Source organism: Motacilla alba, chromosome 10, assembly GCF_015832195.1.
Source record: "Motacilla alba alba isolate MOTALB_02 chromosome 10, Motacilla_alba_V1.0_pri, whole genome shotgun sequence".
NCBI lineage: Eukaryota > Metazoa > Chordata > Aves > Passeriformes > Motacillidae > Motacilla > Motacilla alba.
In genome coordinates, this window is record NC_052025.1 from 14,065,272 (window position 1) to 14,091,828 (window position 26,557).

A 26,557-nucleotide genomic window follows, 5' to 3' on the forward strand; every position below is an offset into this window, starting at 1 on the left:
GGGGCTCGCCAGGAGAGCTGGGAAAGCCTCTACATAGTTCTCATGTCTGACTGTCTGGAGCTAACACTGCTCCTTTAATGCAGGAGGTCAGACGAGGTCCAACGATGCTGTGCTGAGACAGACACTAGCACAGCAGAACTGGTTGTATTGGGAGTGTGAGTAAGACCACAGAGAAAGGAATTTGAGGACAGGGAAGTTTCTGATGACTAGAGCAAAGAAAGAGGGCATTGGGAAGCAGCCAAGTATGCAGCTGAAATAAGTAGTCACGCATTTCTTTGGGAGAGACTTAATTGGAGGAATAATACATGCAGATGTAGGTGGAACATAAATGCACAGAGAGCAGAGACAGGGGAGAAGGTGTTTGATTCAGCAATATCCACATCCATTTGTAAATGCAACAGCATCAGGCTCCTGCTGGGAAGAAAAGTGAAGAACAAAGAACAGACCTGTAGATATTACAATAATAACATGAAGAAACTAATTTATTGAGAAGCCAGATGCTTTCATGTGGCATGTAAGTAAAATAGCAAGTATTACTTAGAGAGAGCACAGAGAGGAGTGAAGAGTTCAGATGTTTAACTCTTGCATAGCCACAGGTTCTCAGCTACCATAAATCCACCTGTACATAGGCTTTTTTCCTAATCTGTGACTTAATCTGTCACCTATTGTTGGAGAGGAGTTGTGAAACCCAAACCACCAGCTGAAGTCCTTCTGAAGCAACAGGATACGATGACGTGTGTTATTAACAAATTCTGATGAGCACACACAGAACTACTCACCCTTGGAGGCGTTCATCTGATGACTGTCAAATCCTCCAAAAGTTTCTGCCCTTCTAGGGAGTGAGATGGGGCCAACTCCTCCCTCCTGATCCATGGCAGTGCTGCTGACCTGCTGTCCGAGGGCAGTGCCCAGGCTCCTGTTCACCAGGTGCTGCAGCCGTTCAACTGATAAAAAGCAGCAATGTCTTTGTTAAAGCCCACCTCAGGTTTCTGAGCTATTTTCATCCCTGCCTGACCTGAGTTCAGGTCAGAAGTTATTTGGTGTACAAAGAATCTAGGTTTCTGTGACAATGACGTGAACAGTACACATTGCCCCTGCAAAAACTCACTCTGTCTGACCACTAACTCCAACTCTTGGAGCTCTGCAAAAAGCTTACACCTCCCTCTCTTCCTTCAGGCAACCTCAATGTTCTCTGACAACAGCATTTAATAATTTTAGCCTCTCCAAAGATCATACTGGAAAGTAGCCTGAGTTCCCACCTACCCTTGCCTTTGTCAACAGAACTGCTTGTCCCTTGCAGGCACCACAAGTGCCTGCTGGAACCCAAGCCTCACCTTCACATCTTGCTGAGACTGAAGAACAGCAAAAGCCTGGATGGTCCAAATTTCAGCCAAGGATAAATCCCATGCTGTTCCTGACCCCAAAGCAGGTTCAATGCATGGTTTTCTCTGTGCTGACTTTCCTGCCCTCTTTCAACACCCCTGCAATATCTGCTTCCTTTCCTGATGCTCATGATCTGTCCCTGAGACAAGATCATGAGGAGCAGTTTCTCCTTATCTTATTATTCTGACAAAGAGAAGATGTCCCCTGCAAAAAAGGCGCTTGAGAAATGATGCCTTCACAGATAGTAACCAATTATAGTTGGTTACTATAATTTACATGTCACATGACTGGCTCACCTTCATGTATTGCAGTTTTCATGATTTCCTCTCCTTTTGGAGCCTCTTCTGTGTTGGCTCTGAAGAGCAGCCTGGAGCCTGGCATCTCCTCCTGCACAGAACTGTCTGCCATGTCCTGGAAGATCTTCGTCTTCTCCTCCAGCAAGAGCAGGATCTGTTTATCCTTCTGCTGAAGTTGTTCTGTGGGGGTGAACAGAAAACAGGGATGAAGACAAAATAAAAGCTTTGGCAAGGAAACCTGAGCTATTCCTGAGATATTGGCCCCATCTAGTGGAGCATGACAATATGTGCTGGGCTTGGCAGCACGATAGTAGTGCCCTGGGCAATCTGGCACAGCAGGCTCGGAAAATAAATAATGTAAGGAAGGCAATCTGCAAACCAGGACTGCAGTTATTTGCTAGATGCAGGACTAAAAAAAGTCACACTTCAACCACAAAACTCAACCCAAAAACTCCCATACATTTTTCCACAGTGGCTCCCCAGCTCTGCTCCAGGCAGATTTTACCTTTCAGTCCTCTCACTTTCTCATCGGACAACTTCTTTTCAAACTCAGACTCACAAGGGACTCCTTCATCTTCATCTCTATCCCTGGGCAGGAGACATGGCTCAATTACTACAGGAACACACCCAGTGCACCCCCTGCCTCACAAGAACAGCTGAGTGTCTTACATGGTGTGCATTGTGTCCTGAATGATCTGTATCCAGCCGTTGCGCTCTTCTTTGGAGCTGGCATGGACTTCCACCATTTCAGGATTCTTTCCACCCATGCTGATCAGGAACAAACCCTTCTCTTCATGAGCCACTTCTCGTACGATCGCCTTCTTCAGAGAGATCACAGTGGATTTCTGGTCCTTCAGATGGAAAGAAATAGGTGAGGAGAGGGACCAGAGCTAGCGCCCAGATTCAAACTAGCATTGAAAATGTCTCAATAAACCATAGTGCTACATCTCTCAGGTTTGTAAACATTTTCTGAACATCTTGGCTAATCAAAAAAACAAAATCATTTCAATGAGGTCAAACAAAAGGGATGGGTTTGCTTTCCTCCAACAGTTATGTAGGAAAAGCAATTTTACCTCAGTCAATTTCAAGAAAATAATTAATTTGACTTTGTGGTTTTGTGAACTGTACCATATTTTGCTCTGATCTCATTTTCTACTGACCACACTCTTTCTGTCATTAATGTCACAGCTCCTTACACTTGGTACAGCTTGCTAGCCCGCTTCACACACAGTGTCTTCATCATCTCTCTCCAGGATAAAGTCCTGTTTCCAAATCCCACAAAACCTCTGCTGTTCTCAGATGCTCATAGCTGACTGCTGTGTGAGAGCTCAAGTGTGAGGTGATGTTCACTGTGTGCTATGGTCTCTGTGTCATCAGCCTGCTGGGTTACAATGTCCCCAGGCTGCTGTGTCATCTGCACACGAGTCAGCCCCTTTGTGCATTGTACCACATGCTACAGCCGGTGGTTCACTAGCAGGACTTGTATGCAAATCAGCTTCCCCTGTGTAGGGCAGTGAGCCTGTGCAGAGGGTTGGTGGAACTGGAATAACAAATTATCAGCTTTCAAAATGCTCAAAGAGTGGAAAGGTCACAAGGTTTAGCCAGTCTAGACCATGCCTGGAAGGTACAGCCCAGCAGACTCCATCAGGCACCAGGTTTTCTTTAGCAGGTCCATGTGCCCAGCCCTTTTTGGGGGCCTGCCTTCAAACCTAATATTTTTGCTCCTGCACCTTATAAATATATTTCTCATTTATTTTCAAGCTGTTCTGTTGAATTTACTGCCCGTGCATTTTACTTCACTGCCCCCTGCATCAGCTCACAGTGCATTTGGACATTTCCTTCAGCTGAGGTTCATTTTTACAACATTTGCATTATCCCCTCACCCCCTCCCAGCCCAGTCACTGCTCCAGTGTGCACAAACTGCAAAGCACAAGTGATTCCAGTGACAGGCAGGTTTTCAAGGCCAATTATCAGCTGTGCCAAGGCACTGCAGGAAGGGGAGGTGGGGCATGAAGACATGTTTTCCCATCAAAAAGAATGGAGTCTGCTCAGCTAACAAAAATGTTCTGAGCAAGAAAATTAAGTTGTTTAGCAGGCAATTGCTGGCTTTGCTGCACGACACATTACGGGTCTCTCACATAGAAAAGTAAGGAGGAAAAAAGGGTTGAAGCCTTACCAGTTGGGCAAAGACATACTTCTGGTCCTTCTCCTGAAGGAACACGAGCATGTCAGAGAGGAGAACAGCCTGGACTTCTGCAAAAGAAGAAGCACATCAGTGCAGTATAACCACACAACCCACCCCAGAAAGATCTGCAGTAACACCAGCGCTGGGGAGCAGAAGGGCTGGTTTTGCAAATCCTGAAAGCAAGATCAACCTCCCAGTTGGCAGGAGGAGCAAGGGCAGTTTCCTGGAAATGCCAGATCAGGTTAGCTCTGAACCAGCTTTGCATTAGGCAGGACACAGCAGCACCTGGACATCCTGCAGGATTTGCTCTCACCCATTGGAGCAGGGGTGCTCCTCTCTGGCCACATGCTCACTACCAGTTAAGACATGGGCATAACAGTGAAAGCCAGAGACATTTATTCAATAGAAGCTCTGTTTTCTCAAACAATCAATATTTCAGCCCTCAAGCAAAATATCTGCACAGGAAGTTTTGGATTTTATGGTTCTCTTGATGAGTGGTTTGCAGGGTGTAAATTATCGTGCAATAACAACATTTGTCAGCTGCAGTTTCTTTCCCAGGAAATACTGACTTCAGGAGCCACCAGTAATTCTGCTCTCAGACAAACACAACTCTGAGGGGAGCCTGCATGAGACACAGGACCTGGCTTTCTTTCACGGGAGAAGGAAACACAACCTCAAGCCAACAGAAGATTTTAAATCAGTCTTTTCCCAGAGTACACGTAGAGCCTTCCAAGTCTCCTAACAACATATCATAAAGCTGCACAGCAACTACCAAGTGTAATGCCCCACCCAGACCCCTCAGTACAAAGAGGTTTTGTGTAATGTACTTGGGAAATCTTGTGACAGAAAGGAAGCAAACCAGAAACTTAAATCATCCCATGGGTAAATCCTTCTAGTCTGTTTTGGGAAGACAGAATCCATTCCAGATAAAAGAACCACTAAACTTTAGGCAAAGCTGCAAAATGAAATCCAGGCTCTGGGAGGTTTGCAGAAGCTGGCATTCGACTGCCTTTTTCTCTGTTCCATGCAAGAGTGGAAATGCTAAAACCCTTAAACATAAGTTCTTCCTATAATTTTTGGTGCTCCATCTCAAATACCACAAAATAACCTGAATATATCTCCCTGGGTCTGCAGCCTGCCTGCAGGATCTACCCTCCCTGGGAGCTTGCACTACGGACATATTTGTGCATTTCTATGACTAAGAAATGCAAATGGAGCCTGTGCTTATCAGGATTTCACAACAGCAGCAGAACTTGCTTCATCCACCATCTAAAGGCAGTAGCAGTCTCGGGTGCCTAGAAATCATCTGTAAACTTCCTGCTTCCAAAACCTCAAAATAAATCATACCCCATGCAGAATTCCATGCTATCACCACCTCCCTGCACAGCACGGCATCAGGCTCCCAGGCCCCATTCATGCCCACAGACCATAATTTAATCAGCTAATGCTGCAGGGAGGAAGGGAAGCCCAGCCTTCCTGCCAAGCCTGAGGCACAGCCCTGTCTACTCTTACTGCTACCGTGGTCCCAGCAGAAAGTTTCCTTGGGAGATTTAGTGTTTAACTCACCGGAGAACTTCAGTGCACAACACCTTAAAAAAACTACTTCCACCTGATAACAAACAAAAAGCAACTCAAGAAAACACTGATCCAACAAGAGGGAGCTGCAAGGACACCAGAGCCGCTCCTGAACGGTTTGTGTCAACAGCTTAAGAGGTTCAAGAGCAACAAATACCTGGGACATCTCCCTGGATCCCAGTGTAACTGGGATGGTACTGCTGCAGACCTGCCACAGCCCTTGGAGAGAAGGAAAGGCCCAGAAAGTTGAGGCTGGGTTCTAGATTTAGCCAGCACAACTCCTGGAGCCACAGCACAGGCATGGAGATCTGAATCCATGCTCTGGGCAACTGCAGCCCCATTGTGTCCTCCTGGCCCAGAGCATCCCACAGCAACTCTGCCCGTTGGCTGAGGTGTCACTGCCACCTGAGCCCTCAGCAGGCATGCAGTCACCAGGAGGAAAAGCAGCTCTCTATCACCCCAGAACCCATGCAAGGAATTGGAAATGCAATGGGGAGTGGGGTACAGCAGGGGAAAGCTGGTGTCACAATATATCAAAGCAGAAGAACAAATCAAGGGTGAAGGCACCAATCTGAGGACTAATCCTACAGCCAGAGAGGGTGAGCTGCATCCTTCCACCGCAGAAGGCAGGAGAGTCTTACCTTTCAAGCGGCCAGCTGCGTTTTTTAGTGAAACAGGCCCATCTCGGATGAGTTTCCGATGCCTCAAGTCCTCTCTTGCAAACATCTGGCCACTCTTCATCCTCATGATGGACTTGTTGTCCGTCCGGTTGTAAATCTCCTCAAGACGCATTTTCTTTTCATACTTGCTGACTTTGCTATTGACTGCAGCAATCACATCTTTAACGAGGTTTAGCGACTGAGTCAAGTCTTCATGTTCCACTTCATTTTCTTTAAAAAAGAAACAGAAACATCTCGATTTGACTTTGTGCAGTCTAACTTCCCACTTTTACTTCCTTCCTTCCTCTTCTCCCAAGTTCCCACACTATATCTTTTTAATACTTAAAGGAGACATTTTTCCCCCTTTAAAGAGAGTTTCACAAAACTTTTCACATATACATGGTTGAGGCTGGAGAACATTCTAATACACTTTGCATATAAGACAGTAGAGATGAAATGTACAAGTTAACTACATATTTTATATTTTAGCCAATATCAAAAAAAAGCAAGCTGAGAGACTATGGAGTCTAGGCATGTCGCTGTATAATTAGCTACAGACAGACTTCTAACAACTAAATCAGGGTGCCTAAACAACTAATCCTAAATGGAAGTATGGAACTGACTTATCTCTTTGCAGTGAAATGAGACAACAATGACTGGATTAGCTGGTAAGAAAATCTGCTTCAGCTGTAAAGGATCAAACTTCACACTGGACAAACAAATATGTGCTTAGAATACAGGAGCTGGTCCCTACCTTTGGTGTACTGCAGTATCCTTTGTAAAAGGACCGGGTACTTTGTGATTCTCTGTGTCACCAACAAGATACATTCAGGAATCCCAAGACGCCTCACCAGGGAGCTGCTCATTTTTTTCTAAGGAACAAAGAAGAAAATTTCAGTTCTGCAGCAAAACACTCCCCCAGAGTGCAGAAATGACACGTTTTTTCCATTGGCTACATCTGTCCTGCCAGGTCCTACCTTGACAAATGCCTGAAAGCGCTTTTCCTTTGAGTAAAGTTCTTTGAAGTAATTGACTGCCTCGTTGTGATGCCCGCAGAATTTGCCGTACGTTTTCTTCATTCGCTCAGCATTCTCCCCAGAGAACTGCAAAGAATGGGACACACAGCTCCAGCCTGCACTGAACTCCTGGGGTGACATCCCAGCAGTGCCTGCCAGGCTCTCAGAAGAACTTGACGAAATCAAATTAGTCCAAAGCATGCTCAGCCACGCGAACAGATCTCCAGAGAGTAAAGAGCTGCACTGGGGACTTCACTGAGCTCATACCTACAGCAAAATTTGCAACTCTACTCCCATGTCTTAAAAGCCAACCACAAAAAAAGTCAAGACAGACAAAAAGAAGAGAGAAAACTATGGATAAAGAAAAGTAAAATGACCTCCCCCGAGTTAAACACCAGGTCAGTAATGCAGCCAAGAAACATACTGGGCATATTTTGCTGTGAGCTCCTGTCTACACTCCCATCTGTGGTCAAACTGTTTTGTGCCTGTCAGTGAATGCTTCTCTTTCCCACAAAATGAACTAAATTAATTTTCAACAGTGGACCTTCCTCTGAAGGAGTAAAAAGTGCTTCAAAAAGCAGAGGTGGAGATATGTATGTGTGAAGAGTAAAGGTGCCATCAGCTGTGCTTATCTGACAGGCACAAACAGGAGGGAAGGAAAAGCATCTGGCTTCCAGCTGTGTTCTCAGAACTGCAAACATTTTCCAGCACTTACTTGATTCACTAGGATGTCACCTATCCTCCTGATAACAAAGTTCTTTTCACTTTTGTCTGCCAGTGACTCCTTCTTCCTTTCCAGAATCCGCTGGAAAAACTGACTGTGGATGTGCAGCAAGTTTTCCAGGCAGGGAAAGATCTTGTCCACAACTTGCTGATCGTACTGCAGTTCCTTTACCATGGCTGCACTGTACACATCATTCATGATCTTCAGGGTGCGGACGTGGTGCATTTCTGTCTGCATTAGCTCTGCATGGGATGAGGACAAGAGTTCATGGGTTAGAGCACAAGGAAAAGCTGCCATTAGAAAGTTTTTCCATAACTGGGCTTCTGAAAATTTCGCATCAGGAATTGTAACATCAGTCAGGAGTTTCATGTGTGGGAGAAACAGGGGGGAAGAGGTGTCCCACAACAGAGAGCTTTGGATGTTGCTGCTGGGGTCTCAGCCTTCAGCCCTGGTATCTTCTCCTTCCTAACACCTCACTGCCAGCCTCCACACAGCCCCTTTTTGCCATGCAGGATGGCTCCTGAATCCCTCAGGAAAAGACTTCATAGGTAGCAGCTTGTGGTGGAGCCCAGTTTGAAAATCATTAGCAGACAAATGAGGAGAGGCAATTTCTGGGGTTTTTGATGGCTTCTGGATATGTGAAATGCAAAAAGACAGCTTTCACAGAATACATTACATTTCTAGGAACTTCAAGAATGAAAGAAAGTTTGGCTTTTTAGGAAACCAAAGCAGTGTTCCTATCAAGGAGCTGTTTACAGTGAGTGAAAAGTGAAGATGTCTCACCGTAAATCACATCTTGCCGTTTGACAACATCTTTGTACTGCTGCTGTAGGAACTTGCTGTCCACTACTTGGCTCCAGGACTCCGCCTCCAGCTGCTTGGAATCTAATTCCAGGTCTCCCATGAGCTGTCCTTCATTCATGTCTGCACCTTCACAAATCAATATAAGTGCCATTAAGGTGTGGGTAGTTTGTCTCATTTGGGATTCCTGTCTAATTATTTAGGTTTAGGCTTTGTCAGTCACACCACAGACATCACACACATTCTCCTTTACTGACACAAATGATCACATACCACATAAAGACTATGAAAAACACTTTTAAAGGTTATTTCCTAGTTTCCTGTTCACCATTTTCACATGGACTAAATTCTAGCTCAGATAATGTATTCCTAATCTGCCATGAAACGACATTGCAGTTAAATAAAGAACCACAACAGAAGAGGAAATGTTTATCCCTGAGCTAAATTCCAAGTAACTCAACTGTAACTGAAACCTTCTAAATGTTTTTCCATAATTCAATGAGCTAAAGAAATTACTATGTGGGGCATTGTTTTAGTTTATCATACTAATATTCTGAGATTAAAATAAATGCACTTCAATTGTCCATTATAAAAGAAGACAATTGCTGAAAATGGATTTTCTATTTCTGGAAAGCAGCACTGAGACCTTCCTTCTCCTATAAATGCCATGGAGATCTCTTACCTTCATCAACCAGCGACTCCATGGATTCATTAACCCGGCTGATTTTATGTAAAGAGTCTGTTGACTGCGACAGGAATTTCCAAGTGTGTATTAAGTTGTCATCGTTCCCAACTCTGCAGAAAAACAGAACACACAATATTGTTTATGACAAAAACCCAGCCAAATGTACTTTCAGATAAGCAGAATAAATGCATTTTAAATATGAATTGAAAAACAAAGCCAGCACTGCATGATTACGTACAGAAATGTGCTTTTATGTGTTGTTTACTAACTACCCACTGGAGCTTGAGAAGCTGTAAGTGACGGTGCTTTCCATAAAGAACCACTCCTGAGCTTTTATAGTTTGGACAACTCCATTCCAGTCACATCCCATCCTCATTGCCCTTGGAGCAAACAGTGTGAAAAAACGCCACACCAAAGGCTATACGAGAGTCCTTATCACTAGCTCTGGGAAAGATCAGGAAATGCACTGAAGTTAAATTCCCTATGAATAGCCAGGACATCCAAACTGCCCAGAATAAGCCAGGCCCTGCTTCACATGTAGAACTGCTCAATATGCAAGTATGGTAGGAACCATAAATTAGATTTTCTTCTATGTTTTTTGTAATGAATTATGTATAATGCAGTCTAAAAACAGGAAGACTGCAGCTCTGTGCCTTCACCCTCTTGTTATGGACACAAAAGTTAATACTATACCTGAGCTGCAAATGTGTGTTTGCACAGTATCCAGCCCAAGACAAGGGAATTTCTTCCTAGGAGCCCAGAGCATCCCTGGGAAGTGGCCTTGAATCTACCAGGCCAACTCAGCTGTGCCTCTGAACTCCTGCTGTGACTAAACTAACTCACACAATCAGATGCTGCAGAAGACAACTGATGGTATCATATAGAACATGGCTATTTCTCTGTTTGTGATCCCTTTTGTACCTTTAACTCAAGTCACAGCACGTGAACTTATTTTTAGTGAGACCTGCATTTCTTTACGCCAGCAGCATCAGATAACCCACACACACATGGTCAGGTGTGCAGGGAGGAGCCTTACCCTGCGATGTTCTGTATGGAGACACTTTTGGAGAGTGCAGTGGGCTGCTGGGATCTCCTGTTGCTGAAGCTGGAGGTGACGGTGCTCTCGTCGGGCGCGAGGATCGCGGAGCGCGGGCGCTCCTTCGGCTGCGAGCCTGCAACGGAAGGGTGGGAGAACAGTCAGCCCATGCAAACACCTCAACCACTGCTCACTGGCATGGGAACGACTTAAAAGGATCCAGACTCTCAAATTCACTGCCTTTTCTTTCTAGAATCTTCCCCAGGGGGTGTCAGCAGTTAGGAACAGCCATAGGAAGGGAAGACCATTGACCCCTGAGCAGAACTCACTGCACTATGCTTGAAATACCCAGGTGGGACCTGCTACTCCAGGAACACACTGGGAAACTGAATTTAACTGCTTTGATAATTAACCTTATGTCACAATCCACCCCGTTATATTTTTATTTCCCTGCGCCCATAGTCATGTAAGTCTTGCTGTTTCTGGTCAAACTCTTGGAGATAGGTTTCTCTCATCAGTAGGTACCACAGAGAAATGATAATCCTGATTTCATTACACCATCACATACCTTTGGGTAATTAGTTCATATTAATTCCAGATTTTTCCTTCTTCAGATGCATTTCTGCTATCTGGAGAACCACCTCTGAACCTCATGATAAATACCACAGTGATTACAATTGTATTATATAGTGTGGTTCCATCCAAGCTATCATTTATCTTATCAAAGCTTATCACTTAAGCTTATCAAATCATAGCCCTAGAAAACCAATCTGAGCTATTTCACACCTATTCTTCATCCTTGGTGACACTGGTCACTCTGCAGTGCAGTGTGTATCTCAGCAAAGTCAGGAACAGTTTGTCAGTATTCCTCCTACTCAAAATTAAACTTTGTATTTTGCCTACCTCAAAGCCCAAGACTATTTTAACAAACAATAATTGTGTTTTAAATCCTCTCCACTTAATACTCATAGTTGGATTCTTTCCCACATCAGACACCCATGGACATGGGCTGCATCTTCCATATTTTGTGGGCTTAACAGTTATAGGCCTACTGCAAGCTACAACAGACAAGTGATTTTTCTAAATCTGAGATGATTTTACATTTCCTTAGAGCTACACAGACACTGCAGAAGGGGATGAACTCTGCACAAGTTCCGTACAACTTCTGAAGTCTCAAATATTGCTTAGCATGCACAGAGGATGCTCTCATTCCTGCTTTGTTAAAACCTTATTTTTCACAGTATCAAGTGTCAGCTGTCAGAACAGTTAAGAACACAGACCAATCCCAAAGCAGAGGGAAAGAAATTGCCTTACTTTTGTTTCTCATGGTTACTGTGGGTAATGAAGAGGTATCGTGTGCCTGCAGCATTCCTCTCTGTGGCTGAAAAGAAAAAAATCACTTTAATTACTTCCTCCCTTCTCCCAGAAGGTTGTGCCATATAACTAAAACAACAAAAAAAAAAAAAGCTAATTTTTTTCCTGAAGCCTCTCAGTGTATGTGTACTTTTAAATATATTTTTTATTTTCTCTGAATGAAGTGGGCAAAATAACAGATGGAGAAATGTGCAGCAAATACGAAAATGTGAAAGTGATGACAACACTGAAGTGAACTGAAATCATAATTGCACAAACATTATTTAGTTTGGAGAAGCAGGTTCCTTGCATTTGGGGTAAGCATGAAATCTGTGTGTTCCTCATGTAAACAATATATTTAACTGTTTTTCTTATGTGAAAGCTTATGTGAATATATATATATATATTCAGTAGAGTAGATGAAATCCCTTACCTTCATTTTGACCTTTGCACAAGAAGCAAAATTCTCCTTACAGCCTTTGTGAACAATTGCATTACAGTCTGTCAAAAAAAAAACAAAAACCAATGAATTAAACAAAACCCCACAGAAAACAGGTCAATTTTTGCTGTTTGTAATCTGAACTGTTAACTTACACAACTGAGAATTGTAACTTTCAGGCATCATTGTGGTTTACATGACTAGCTACAAATACTGAGAGAGAGGCTGCTTTCCAGGATAATTAGCCCTTTGTTAATAACATTTCACAGAATTTCTCACAGAATTTAACAGGAAGTTCTGTTTAAAAATCAATACAAGGTTGAATTGCCAGAGGTCTTAGATTAAAGAAAAAAAAAGGAAAAAAAAAACAAAAAACCCTGATGGTTTTATCCCTCTGAAAGTAAGGTGGAAAGCAGAAGCAGGAGACAGAAACAGAAACCAATTGTATAATCAATATTTCTCTGAAAAGACAAATACTGTTCTCATAAAGACAAGGACTATGAGATCTAGAAGACAGGAAGAGGATGGGGAAATTAATTTACACAAACTCAGACACCATGGATAAGATCTAGACCACAGAATCCAAGTGCTGCTGTACTGAAGGGTTACCAGAAAAGGTCACAGGAGCAGCATCTGTCAGGAATCTTGAGGTTGGGACTTCCTGCTGGAAACTGAAGTTTTGGTCCAAAAGCACCACATTCACCAGTGCAAAGGCCATCATGCTTTAACACCACTCTTTGCTGCATATATGCCAGAGCAAAAGCTGGGCGGCTTGGTTTTTTTTGGGGTTTTTTTGAATACCCTGAGTCTGCCCATGACTTCTGCCAGCAGATTTCTGGGAATCAAAGTTTTCAAAGATGATTAAAACTGCCTTTTTTTTTTTTTTTCATAAGAATTGAAAAATGGGTTTCAGGCTTTAACTCTTTTGGCAGACAAAAGATCACAGCTCAAGATGAGATCCAGTAGCTTAGAGAAAAATACTTCCACTTATTCGTGACAACACTAACAGAGATAATGAACTGTATTTTACATGTATGTTACACAGTAAGTGTGAAGTTCTGAATTATTTCTTGAAACAGAAAAAACAAAAAAATTCAATGTCCAGAATGACAAAATATGCTCAGACTTCTAGAATCTCTTACATTTGGGATGACTCAATAAAAGCCAGTAATTATGATATTTTGACAGAGATCAGGGTAAGGGTGCTGCTATTCTGACAATGTCTCACAATTTCCTGTGTAAGAGAAGACAGAAAAAGCAACCAAAAACTTTTGCAAAAATTTTCAAGTGCCGTAAGCTTGCAGACCGAACAAGGAAGAGGAACAAAACCTGCTCCTCTGGTGCATGAACAGAGGCAGTGAGACAATTCAGAATATGAAATTCACACTCAAGCCTTGAAAGCCTGAAGACAGCTCTTTAGTGTGTACCATTTGGCAAAAAAATTTGGATATTTTATGTTAAAAAAATCTGGTTGTAGGGACTTTACTCCTCCAATTCAACTCTTTAGCAAGAAAGAAGTTCCTCTAACTCCTGTGTGTCACTAGTATTAATAACTAAAACCCTCAAAACCTTATTTTCTGCATCACTGATCATAAAAAAAAGTAGAAAAGACAAGGCAGAACGTTACTAAAAATTAGACTCTTTTGCTTGCCCATTTGTTTCAGAGCGTGCACAATCTTTCAGCACTGAGCAGACATTTCAGGAAGCTGGGGGGCATGACTGAAAAGCTGAGACATTAATTTAAAATACCCAGTGCTTTAAAAGACATCAAAAGTCATCCATAGGTGTGATAGAGCAGTGGTGGTAGCACCAGCCTACATCAGCACAGGAATATCAGAGCCTCTGCTGCTGCTTATCCATCATTTCCAAAGCATCCGAGGTTGATTTTTAGATGCAATGGGAGAAAGAACCACTTGCTGATGTGAGCTCTCAACATAGGCCTTCACCATTTTTTATGACATTCATTTTCTGGCCAGTGCAGGAAACATGCAACAATTTTGCATCATACCTTGAAAACAAGGAAAGAACATCTGTGCTGAAACATAGGACATTGTTGGGTTATTTTAACTCATTAGCATATAGAGCATTAAACTGGGATAGATTTGATTTTCTACATGGCTTCAGAAGCTGTTAAGAAAGTCAAGTGGGGAAAGGGAGAGGATGCATTTGAGAGTTTGTAATTGTTGACGTTTTACATTTCCCATTAGGCTGACACAGAGCGTGTCTCAGACAAACAACTCTGTCTGCTGAAGTCTCTTCCAGGAAACTCAGAAGTGCCATTTGGGATTCAGCTGGCTGCTCCTTCCCCTGCTCAGGAAGGGAAGGCTCCAGCCTGGGAGCAGTTCCCGCAGTTGCTTTGACTCATTTCTAAGCTAGTGGAGTAAAAATTACTAATAGTGAGGAGAGGAAAGCCTTTTCTACTGAGCTATAGTGAGAAAAAAATGGGTTTTGTCTGCATGTTCTATAGCTTTGGGTTACTGCATGAATGATGCAACATTCTGGTCTCGACCACACAAACACCACTGACCTTATCGAGCTACAGGCAGGAGAAACCATCTGATAAGAAATGAGAACAAAATCCCCAATCTCTGAGAAACCCTCTGTGAGGTTCCCACCCTGCCTGTTCTGTGCATGTCCTTGACGTGCACATAGGTAGCTGTCATTTGATCTATGATGCAATTTCTTGTTAAAAGGAAGCAGAGGGTCAGCATTTCCTTTTTGTGCCATGTGGTTCCCACTGTGGGTTCACCAAAGCAGTATTTCAGAAAACTAAAGCAATACACCACAGATGGCAGGGACTTTTTTTTCCCCTATTGGAAATAGAAGCCATGATCCAAGCCAGCTGTCCCTGTCCTTTGTCCATCTTATCAAAGCACCTCAGCTTCAAGCCACTATGTGCAGCTGAAATAACCAAAGTTCTCCTGACTGATAGAGCCCAACAAGAGGTAGAAAAGCCCATGGCCTGCTGTGATGGCTAAGCTCAGGCTTAGGAAAGAGGTTTCAGGACACCTCCATGTAGCCACAACTCATTTCAGTCCAGTTTCCACAAGGCAACACACCGCTCCATGAATCACTATCTCCAAAGTCTCCCTCCCACCTCACATCCTCAAGCAAAAGGAAAATAAAGTATAAAGTTCGCATTTTCCATGCCAGATTCAATAAAAAATAAAAGGAAGGGGGGGAACTCCCCTGACTTACTTGCACAGTAGTACGAATCCTTATTGAAAGGCTTCATACAGTGGTAACAGGTTGCTTGGGCTACAACGGAGGTTGCAGTGAAGAGATGTCCATTTAACAGCTTCTTATCCTTTTCCTTCTCCTTGGAATCTTTGTCCTTCTCTTTAGTCTTCTCTTTATCTTTCTCTTTTTCCTGCCGAGACAAAATGACCAAGAGCCTCGTCACTCAGCAGAGGTCTCTTCCCTAGTTACAGATTGCTCAGTGTTTGCCTTTGGCACGGCGAGGGTATCGATCGAGGTGCACCTGAACAATGGCCATGTGTCTGCACAGCTCTCCCTTAAAAAAGCCCCTGTGGCAGTGGATTTACATACTATTGACTCACACAGGTGTCTCACCACTGCAGATGACACCGAGTCTGTTCTGAAGGCACTTATTTCCTTTTACCTTTGTTTTATCCTTGCTTGGCTTAATGACTTTACCACTTTTCTTTTTCCGGGCTCTCGTCAGCCTCTTCAGCACTTTAAATAAATTGTGTTAAATACAAATACCACATGCAGTGTGTATCAGACTTTCAACACAGCTAATTTTTAAGGCCAAACCATAAGGCTCGTGATTTTCAACTGCATTTCTAATGGAGAACACAAGCTCTTCCTCAGTGCCTCTACAGCCTTACTGCCAAAATATTTCCACCTCTGTTTTCCTTCCAACTAGCAACTTTTTCAACAGTTACATGCAACCCCAAGTAACTATGTGAAGCTTTTTGGCAGAATGGATCTTTCAGAAACTCTCGACCTATAGTACCAAACAAAGGCTGGGGAACAACAGCTACACCATAAAAGACCTTCTCATCTTCCACAGGCTACGACTCAGCTTTGGAGAGATGACAAGCACAGACAGCTTCTCCAGCTTTTAGCAGAGTTTTTGCTTCTTTTCTGTCTCTACCTTAGATAGAAAATACTAAATACTAAAAATCTGAAACATTTTTCCCTGCAGCCTTTCATGGATTTGGAATTCTTCCAAACAAATTTTAAAGCAAGCTCCACAGAAAAACTCTGAATTTGAATTACAATAACTCCTCATCTTTCCATATACCAACCTACAAAATGTTTATGAGTCAACTCCAGGTCTGTACTTTTAACTGTTGCTGCAGATTTCCTGGCATCTGAAGGAGAAGCTTTACCAGAAACTGGTAAAGGCTTCTGTCAGCTTATCTTTACATTTTGTTATTTATATGCCACGTGCCCTTTGCCTAATATTGTCCCAGCCTGAATATCAGGGAGCTGCAGAGCTGCCCATGAGAGCAACTGCCATGAAGTGGCTTAAAGAGGGATGGAGCTCTGCAGCCACTGCAGGGAAACTGTTGAGCCCTGGATGACACACTCACATCATGAGGAACTCAGCCTAAGGACTCCTCTCCCAACACATCCCAGGCAACATGCCAGTGTCGGAGTCTCTCCCTGCTAAGTGTCAAATAGAAAGTCTATTTACTGGCCCCAAATGCTGTTTTGTTCCGCAAATAAGCAAAACTAGGAGTATTACCATATGGAATAATCCTGTCTGAAGCAAAAAAAGCTGCCAGAAAGAGTCTGCATTGCATCACATCTCCGCCTCCTCTGAGCCATCAGCTTGGCTCACACCACACAGGAACCTCCACAGCCCCATTTTCCACCCACTGACCTGCCCATCTTTAACCATATCCTAGCAGGATTCAGGAACTAAAACTCTGCAGTTTAGGTCTGGGCTGATGGTACCAAGTTGATGCCTGGAGTTTTGCTCTACTTCCCAGCCTTGTGAAGCTCCAGGAGAAAAGAACACTCTAAGCTCAAGCCAAACCTTGTGACTCTCATGCTGAAAGGAGATTTCCCATGCTATACTTTAAACCTACCTGAAATTTACTGCAAAACCCAGCAATTCTGAAGTCTAATTTTAATTTCAATTAAAGCTGAACAGCCCCAGGAAAAACAGGAAATCGGTGCACCACTTTCAAAAGGAAACAGCAAACTCCACAGAAGGGTTGCCAGCCACTGCACTTAAGGACAAGGTCTCACAATGAGATTTTTTTCGGCTTTTTTTTTTCCTGTGGCAGTTACTGGAACTTTATTTAAAGAAGGACTGTAGAAACAAGACTATATTTGTGCTGTTGGAGCTGCCAGTGAGATTTGGAGCCTGGCTTCGTGGCCCAAGCGAGGTGCCAGAGCAGCCACCATGACAGGTACGGCGGCACCGCAGCCACGCCGCGGCAGCGGATCCCACTCCCCAGGAAGCACGCAGCTCTTACCTCCCAGTGCTTCAGTCCCACCAGCTTCACCGTTATCTGAGGTACTTCTGAGAATCTATTCCATTTTATGGACATCCTTTCCCTGGGCAGGAGAGCTGCTCCCCACCAGAAGCTGCTCCCCACTAGCCCATGGCGCTGCTGGAGGCTGCAGCGGGGCCGGGGACAGGAGGCACAGCACGGAGGAGTTGAGCAAAAGGGGAGGGGCAGGGGCAGGAAAATTGCTGACTTCCTTAAAGATGATTTTAGCTATTTTGCTATTGCTTTCATCTTGCCCTACCTTAGCTTCCACTGTTAAAAAAAAACCAAAAAAACTAAAAACCAAACCCATACAGGCAGAAAAGGATGTGATTAATATTTTACAAGTCAATATAAGACTACCTTTTTCCAAGGTAGAGGGGAGTAAATCAAACACTCTGTAATGTTTGGGCTACAGAAAAAGTGAATTTGTGCATACCTCAGCGTTGCTATGTAGTACTTCAGCAAACAAAGCGCTGCAGAAGTTGCCCAGACAGAGAGGTTTTGTGTGTTTGAGCTCCTCCTGCTCTGCAGGTCACGTATATTCCCTGTCTCCTAATCCTTTCAAACACTTGCAGCTCCTACCATGCACCCTGAAATGCTGCTGCTGGCACAGCACTGCCTTGTTACTGTGCAAGGCAACGAAAAAGAGAAATTACTCATGCTAATTGCTGTAATTTCTCAGGAAGTCTTGACCAAAATGAAAAAAAAAAAAAAAAAGACAGTTTTTTCCTGAACTGACAAAGATAGAGCATGTTTAAGATTTTGCAAATGTGAATCAGGGCACTCTGCACATAGCAAGAGATTCACTGATAATCCCAAGTAACATGCCAGGCAAGGGTAAATTCACACCAACTTCTATCAGTGTCCCCTCCAGTTAGTGCTCTAAACACCCCTCTATTTTTAAGGTTTTTTTACATAACTCTCTACATTTTCCACAAGGCTCGGATGTGCTTTATTTTACTTAATTTCATCTGAGAAAACTGCATTTCTGAAGGTCAGGAGATAAGTAAAACTGAGCCGGAAAGACATTGAAGCCTCCCTCCCTCCTGACAGACCAGAAACCAAGTTCCTGTATCAAACTTCTTCTTTCAAGGTTTGTTGTTTTGTTTGGTTCTGTTTCTAACCCTTACAGGTTTTTCTCGTCTATAATGTTTCTGAGAAATCAGTGTTCCAAAGAATTTTTTGGTCAAATTATTTAAATGTACTGGTGGAGCCTTAAAACTCTACATAATGCAAACATTCCACCACGAGCAGACAAGAAATAATAACTTCAATGATATTTTGGGTTTTAATTAGTAAAAATATGAGTTGATATGAGCTGCAATTTTTGTAGTGCATGTTGTGGCTGGGGTTTTGGACAACTCTTTATCAACATTTTCAGACACAATCATGAAATCAGTGAAATCAAACTGCAGTGAGCGAGCATCTAAAAGCACTGCAGTTATATTTTCTGTCCCAACCAGACCTCTTACGTCTCTCTCCAGTTCTTGCTTCAAAAATTACTCACACTAAGTGCAAGAACCAGTTAATGAACTTCCATTCTTACTCACAGTCTGTGCAAAATGCCCCTCAACTTCTCACTGGTGTTTGCACAGAGGTTTCTATGTAACAGATTTACTTTTTCAACACTGCACTTTGCAGCAGGGAAGAGCATTGTCCTAAAGCTGCTCAGAAGCAGCTCTGAGCCACTTGTGGCTATCTTGAAAGACAGATCCATGGCAAGAATCTGTGAGTCATCATACCTCTCAAGGGCCTTCCAACAGTATTTACCCACACATTAACCACACATCACCTAACCAGACAGTAAAGTGCTCTGAGCTTCTGTCAGACAGATGAATCGAGGTGAGATTCAAGCAAAAAAATCCAACCAAGCCAAGAAAATCTCCAAACATATATTAATCTTCAAGGGACAATCTAAAGCAACAACAGCCCATTTGTGTGAAGTATTTAGGATTAATGTAATTATTTCTGTAATCAATACTGTTCCCAGGAAATTCAGCTGCTGACCAGGGCTTAACTTCCAGCAAATTAAATTTCAGGGTTTCAAGAATGGAAAAAAAGGGAAAAATATAAATATTTGCCATCACTAAAATTCATTGTTCGAGCAACTGCTCCTGCAGTGCACAGGAACTTTGTGGCAAAAGTAAAAAAATGATGAGAAGACAATACAGTCTTCAGCAGCCAGTCCCTTCTTACAGCTCCTGCCCTTGTTTTATTATAGGTTTTCAGGTTCTGTAAAAATTATACTCATTAATCACTACAAAGCCCTAACACATGCCAGGGCAAAATTTATTCTCTGGGGAAATGAGTGAAAACAAAGAATCATAAAGGCTGGAAGAGACCCTTAAGATCACCCAGTCCAACTGTTGACCCAACATTGTCACTGTAACCCAAATCTTGGACCCAGCACTTGGCTTTATTGAGCCTCACACAGCTGTCCTTGGGCTCAGTTTTGGGGTGCTAATATTCCCCTTGAAGCCAGTTCCTATCACCCCACAGACACTCTTGCCCTTTTAAAAAAACAAAGAGGAAGGAAGGAAGTAAAAAAAAGAAAGTCAGGCAAAGACTTAAACACAGAACCCATCTCTGCTGCCTATGAGCATTCCACAAATCACAACAAGCACTTACTTTGCTCTTCTTGCTGCTGGACATTTTATTCCTGAGGTAGCTGAAGGTGCGGCTGACTTTTGTTACACCTTTACCAGCAGAGACACTGCTGCTCTCTTCAGATATGCTAAAATAAAATTAAGAAAAGATAAAAGTTGTTTTTATTTTTTTCTCTCCTTCCCAATGCATCTATTAAATGGATAAATTCTTTTTAAAGGACAAATGCATTTATTAGCCGATGCAGTCTAGGTGCTTTACAGTGTTTTACCAGAGAAGGAAAAGTAAAGACAAAATGCCAATCCACTAATTTTGAGATAAATTTCAAGGATTCCTCATATCTGTTTTGAAGCAGGCCATGCCATAGCACCCTCTGCTGCTCCCCTTGTCAAATAACCAGGAATCATTAATGCTGTAAAGAACCATTTCCTTCCAGAGAAAGGCATCTAATGAACGCTGAAAAGGCAGTGAATGTCTTTAACAGAAACCGCACTGTCTGCAAAGCCTCCCCTGAGAAATGAGAATATCAATATTAAGTAATAAACCACAATGGTTATGAATATTAATTTAGGAATTTTTAGGAGCGCAGATAATTTTTGCCAGCCTTCACATGCACAAGCTTATGACTTCTTCAGCTCTGACAGAAGAATAAGGAAACTATTATTGCATTAAAGGACACAGTCTGTCAATATTAAGTACAACACAAACCAAAAGCAGAACACAAATACTAATTAAATCAAGGAGGAGAAGACAGCAGAAAACAGAGGTGAAGAGCCTCCAAGTCAGAAAATAAAGCCAAAGCTGTCAGTGGCACCGAGACCAGACACCCATTGCCACAAACATCCTTCCTGCAGGGAAGCACCTTGAAAGCCACCAGGAAGATTATCTCCTCTGTGCAACTGGCAAGGATGGAAAGTAACATACAAAAACACGGCCTTTGTTATAGAGAGACAGAGAGAATTAGCCACAGGCAGAAAGAACTTTTAGTGTGACATAAAACTCAGGGTAAACCAATACCCTGCAATAATGCATAATCAACAAACACATTTTTAATGCATAATCTGATGTTATTAGCTACGAATAAATAGCCTTGTAAAGAGATGAGACTTAGACTTTCATATTCCGTGATCTAAAACATTCTTCAGCCTTTAGAGACACAGGACTGATTTTCACAACTTCTGCTGAAGTGCCCTGGTGCCAGGAAGGCTTTGGGGTGCCCAGAGCCCAGTGCAGGAGTCCTCCCAGCAGAGGCAGGGTGTCCCCAGGATACTGCAATACTGTACTGTATATACTGCAATGCTGTATCTACCACAATACTGTACTGTATATACTGCAATACCGTATACACTGCAATACTGTACTATATGTACTGCAATACTGTATCTACTGCAATACTGTACTGTATATACTGCACTACTGTATGTACTGCAATACTGTATTTACTGCAATACTGTACTGTATCTACTGCAATACTGTATATACTGCAATGCTGTACTGTATACACTGCAATACTGCACTGCACATACTGCAATACTGTGTATACTGCAATGCTGTGCATACTGCAATGCTGTGCATACTGCAATACTGTATCTACTGCAATACTGCACTGCACATACTGCAATACTGTGTATACTGCAATACTGTATCTACTGCAATACTGTGCATACTGCAATACTATGTATACTGCAATACTGCACTGCACATACTGCAATACTGTATCTACTGCAATACTGTACATACTGCAATACTGTGTATACTGCAATACTGTATTTACTGCAATACTGTGCATACTGCAATACTGTACCTCTGCACTGAGGAGCCCACAGAGCCGCCCAACGACTGTGCACCTGGAAAAGATGGGAGGGGAGGGGGGGGACAGGTTAGACTGCAACCTTAGTCCACTGATTCCAAAAAACATGGTTTGCATATTGGGATGGTTCAAGAGGAAAGGGAAATGTTTTCTGGAAGTGGGTGTTCAGAACAGATTTCATGCGATCAGGATGAAGCTTGTTCCCTGTATCCTTAGCTGCTCTCAAATTAGATGCTGAGGTGAAAGCCTGTTTAGTATTTTTATCACTCTTCAGCTATTAAGTAAAGACCATGCAACTGTTAAACTTGCTGGTAAATCAGGGTGGCTGAATCAGAACTGCCAATTCAATGACAATAGGTATAAATGAGAATCATTCTGACACAATGCTTTTATTTATACTCCACTAGAAAGGACCTATTGTACAGCACATCCGGGTTTCATGTATAAAACTTTTCTCCTTGATAAAACTGTAGTTCATTTTCCCATCAAAATCCTGAGGCACTTCGTAAAGAGTAAGGGAAACAAGGGAAGCCTTATTCTGTTTTCCACAAAATGTTACCAGCCTGGGGCTTCGTCACGAAACACTGCTTGAGGAAAGGCTGAATTTCAACACGAAGCTGAAGCCCTGCCAGTGGCACCGACTCTCTCTACCCAAGAAATCTTCTTGCACAACGCATTTTGGAGCAGATCTGGGAGCTGACACCATTTACCAGAACCACTGAATAACACTGAAAAATCAGGATGAAATGATCCAGGACAGAGGGCTCTCTCTGAAGTAACTGGGCTTGCCAGGACTCAAAAAACCCCTTCATACAAGCACTGTTTGCAGCCCTATCTGAAGTTCAAGAAGCAGCATGACTGCCACCTTACTAGGCTTCTGCATATATACTCCAAGAAAAACAGTATTTCAGCTCAAATTCTCTTAATACTAAGGGTGAATGCAAAAGAGCTACTTGCCATTAGAGGTAAAGATGGCCTTCTATCCAAAAGCAGTATGAGCGTTAGGAAAAACTGTGCATGCTATACGATGCTTTAAATACAGATTTTCTAACCACTGATTCAAGTGCCAACAGAGTCTGAGACAGAAATATAATTTCTTCATATTGAGAAACTAAAATACAGGCATACCCTGTTACCTAAACCCTGCTTGGAGAGCTGTGTTAATATTTCCCTTGCAAAATCTTTCACCTCATTAATGATTTATCCCAAATACACCAAAGTTAGTAATACTGTAATATGTATGAAATGAAGTCTACTATTCAACTTCCAACAGTGATATTATATTTTTATAATATAAAACTATAACATAAACCTAAGTGCCTACTAGGACCACATAAGTAATTTACAGACTCTCAAATCCTTGGTTAAAGCTCCAGTAACTCTGGTTCCCATTTCACTTCTAGCTTGCTTTTAATCTGGGTTAGACCTCCATACTCTTCCCTTTTTTTTTTTTTTTTTTTTGAGAAGATTCATCACTTTGACTGGATTTAAGAATTTCCCAAACCTTTTTGTTTCTTTGCAGTTAACATCAGAAATGTGAACAAACACTGAACCAAGAGCTGCAATAATTTGATATTTGTGACTGCTTTTCACTACCTTGAGAAAACACACTCCATGAGAACTACACTTATGTATCATTTATCTTTTACTTCAATAGTTGTTTCATCTTAAAAATGGGGGATTCTTGATGCTGGCAGGCAAAATGGATCCAGTGAAGAATTAAGGTCTGTTTATGATTTCATATTTTAGATTATAATATAGCATCACATGATCAACACTGCTGCAAGCTGTAAACCCCAGAAGATAAACACAGAAAAAGACACATCTCCTCACCTTCTGGTTTGTTTCTGAAGTGGAACAGTGGAAGGAAAGCTTATTTTCATAACGTTTTTGTTCCCTGTCATGACCAGGAACAAAACTGAAATCTGACTTCAGAACCCAAAAAAAATCAAGTTTTTGTTTCAAAAGCCAGAACTCCTGTCTTTGTCCAACGAACCTGGGCTAGCAGCCAAAATTTGCTGTATTTATCTGAACACCTTTTAAGCAGCACCCACAAAAATTAATTCATATGGTAGCTGGACTTGAAATAATTCATCAAGATCCATTTTGCAGAAAGCAGTGACTAGACTAGGATGTTGAAACCAGCTTGCAATGCCTTAATGCTGTCATTAATTAAACTTTTGTGGCTCAAGAAATCCAAAGGCTTCATAATAATTGTCCAGCCATCTGAAATCCATGTCTTCAATGTATCACCAGACAAACTTCAATTAATTCTCCATTTTCAAAAGAAAAAGCAGGAATGGAGAGGTTGAGGAATGGTAACTGAAATGCACGTGCAATCTCAGTGTTCACGCATTCATCCTCTTATGAGAAATGAACCCTAAAGATGTGAAAAAACAAACTGGTCTGGGATTACTCCATGAAAAATGCCCATTGCCAAAGCAGTCTCAGAAAGAGCTGTGGCTAAATCAACCTTTCTAAAAGTCACCACAGTATCCTCAAATATGCAAAGAAAACAATATCATTGTTTGAGACAATATTTGACATTATCTTAAATGATCCTTGTTAACAGGAGCACTGTTGAGGGAGAGAAGATAAATACTGGCTACTATAAATATCCTCTAAAACTGTCATACCCTAACATGAATATCAAGGATTGGATGCTTAAAAGAAAAAAAAAAAAAAAACAACAATACATAATAATAAAATAACCCAAATGCTTAAAGAAACAAAACTCACCAAACAAACAAACAAACTCACTCCACCAAAAAGTTTACCTAAGGATATTTTTTACTGTGGGGCATCACATGAATGCAGAGCTGTGTCTTTGCAGTTCACTTTGTGGGGACCATGAATTGTGAGTTTTGTTAAAAGCAGAAGAAAAGGACAGAGAAACAAGGAAGGAGCTTAAATATGGAAGTGGTAGTATCACACCTGGGCACAGGACTTTCCTGAAGGAAAGGACAAACCCACAGTGAAGACCAGGAATGGAAAGGAGGAGAATTTAGATATGTACAACGTGGATGGTGTGGAGATTGTTTTAATCCAGGAAGCAATCAAAATCTATTGGACTGGAAAGAAATTTCCCCCATCCCAGTAAGGACGCAAGGAATGTGTCTGGTTTACTTCAACAGTCTAATAAAACATGCTTAAGAAATAGGAAGCATTTTGAATAATCTTTGGTAAGACTACTTAAAAAAACAAGAGGAGTCTAAATTACTTTAATTCAATCTTCTGCCTTAGCTGGGCTTCTTTTAATAATGGAGTTTGCAGGAGAAAAAAAAGCTGCCAGAGAACTCTCACCTGTTTCTCACAGAACTATATTGACAGCAATATCAGGACCTAGATGTGAACACCTTGAGGATTTAAGGTCTTTGACTGCAATTTGTGCTTTTGCATAGTAGAACTGTGAAGTTCCTGTGAAGATTTTCAGAATTTAATACTCAGGGCTTCTGCCCACTTCTCCTTCACAGAGCAATGCACTCACTGGCACCTAAGGAGGGCATGGATGTACCTCCTCTGCTAACTCCATGCCCTGCAAAAAGCTCAAGGCAGGGCATGAGCCCTAAACCTAAAGATTTTTGTTTTAGTAAAAAGGTAAAGATTATTTACCTGCTCAAAGTGGCAGGTGATGATATCTGCCACATAGATACAGATTAAAACTAACCAGATAATACATGATGGTGCTGATGTAGAAGATTCTTTGGATAATAATCCTTTCAATTCTGCCATTAGTTAGCATTCAGATCCAGGACTAAGATAATGCTGTTAGACATCATGCAATGGAAAGGGTAGTTCAATGTTTGCAAGGTGAAATTCCAGTGTCTGAAGCAGAAAACCAGATTTCTCTGTGTTTCCACCCATTATAGCTGCATCGCACAGAAAATGATTACTTACTATCCAACTCCTCCTCCTCATCACTGGAAGAAGAGCCAATAGAAAAGAGAGTTTTAGACTTAGGAATGAGTGGAGAGATGCTGAAGGAGAAGGAGATTCGTCTCGATGGTCGAGTCCGGGCCTGGGCTGAGAAGTGGGTTAACAGCAGACATTAGAGCATGCTTGAAAATGCATTTAATAATAAAAAGGAGAGGAAAGCAGCCAAAGCAAACTAAAAGCAAAGCAAAGGAAAAGTCTGCAAAGCAGCTGGCTCCAGAAAGGCACAAGAAACAAAGAACTGAGAATGTGCAAATTCCAGAGGGTGCAGGTTTCAGAGGGCACAGGTCTCACTGCATGCACAGATCGAGGCTCCAGTCTTTCCCTATTTTTGCTGACATTTTTTCATAGGATCTCTTAGTGAAGAACTATGGGCAGGTATCTTTCCAAACAGAACACCAACAGCAAAATGGATCTCTGGACAAAGGGCATCAGCTTCATTGAAAGAACTGTCATGGAGTCAAACTAGAACAACTCAAGATATCTGTTTGAAGGTGCTTTCTGCAGTTAAATGATACAGCAAAGCTACCAAATATTAGCAAGGACAATCTATCTGAAGTGTTGACTATATCTACCTGGAGAGG

The 26,557-nt window shown here is 42.2% G+C and overlaps 1 protein-coding gene across 1 annotated transcript in view; it reads right to left on the reverse strand.

The window, feature by feature from the left end:
- AKAP13 (A-kinase anchoring protein 13) overlaps positions 1–26,557 on the reverse strand; it is a 74,194-nt gene that overhangs the window by 12,263 nt on the left and 35,374 nt on the right. Inside the window, exons 7-24 of the mRNA XM_038147264.1 lie at positions 25,938–26,063; positions 22,035–22,077; positions 20,255–20,360; positions 15,351–15,522; positions 12,147–12,214; positions 11,675–11,741; positions 10,361–10,496; positions 9,322–9,434; positions 8,622–8,768; positions 7,830–8,080; positions 7,076–7,201; positions 6,853–6,970; positions 6,081–6,329; positions 3,856–3,932; positions 2,349–2,530; positions 2,185–2,267; positions 1,680–1,859; positions 780–944 (exon numbers count right to left, since the gene is read on the reverse strand). Coding sequence (XP_038003192.1) covers positions 780–944; positions 1,680–1,859; positions 2,185–2,267; positions 2,349–2,530; positions 3,856–3,932; positions 6,081–6,329; positions 6,853–6,970; positions 7,076–7,201; positions 7,830–8,080; positions 8,622–8,768; positions 9,322–9,434; positions 10,361–10,496; positions 11,675–11,741; positions 12,147–12,214; positions 15,351–15,522; positions 20,255–20,360; positions 22,035–22,077; positions 25,938–26,063 — 2,409 coding nt within the window. The remainder of the gene's footprint in view (positions 1–779; positions 945–1,679; positions 1,860–2,184; positions 2,268–2,348; positions 2,531–3,855; positions 3,933–6,080; positions 6,330–6,852; positions 6,971–7,075; positions 7,202–7,829; positions 8,081–8,621; positions 8,769–9,321; positions 9,435–10,360; positions 10,497–11,674; positions 11,742–12,146; positions 12,215–15,350; positions 15,523–20,254; positions 20,361–22,034; positions 22,078–25,937; positions 26,064–26,557) is intronic.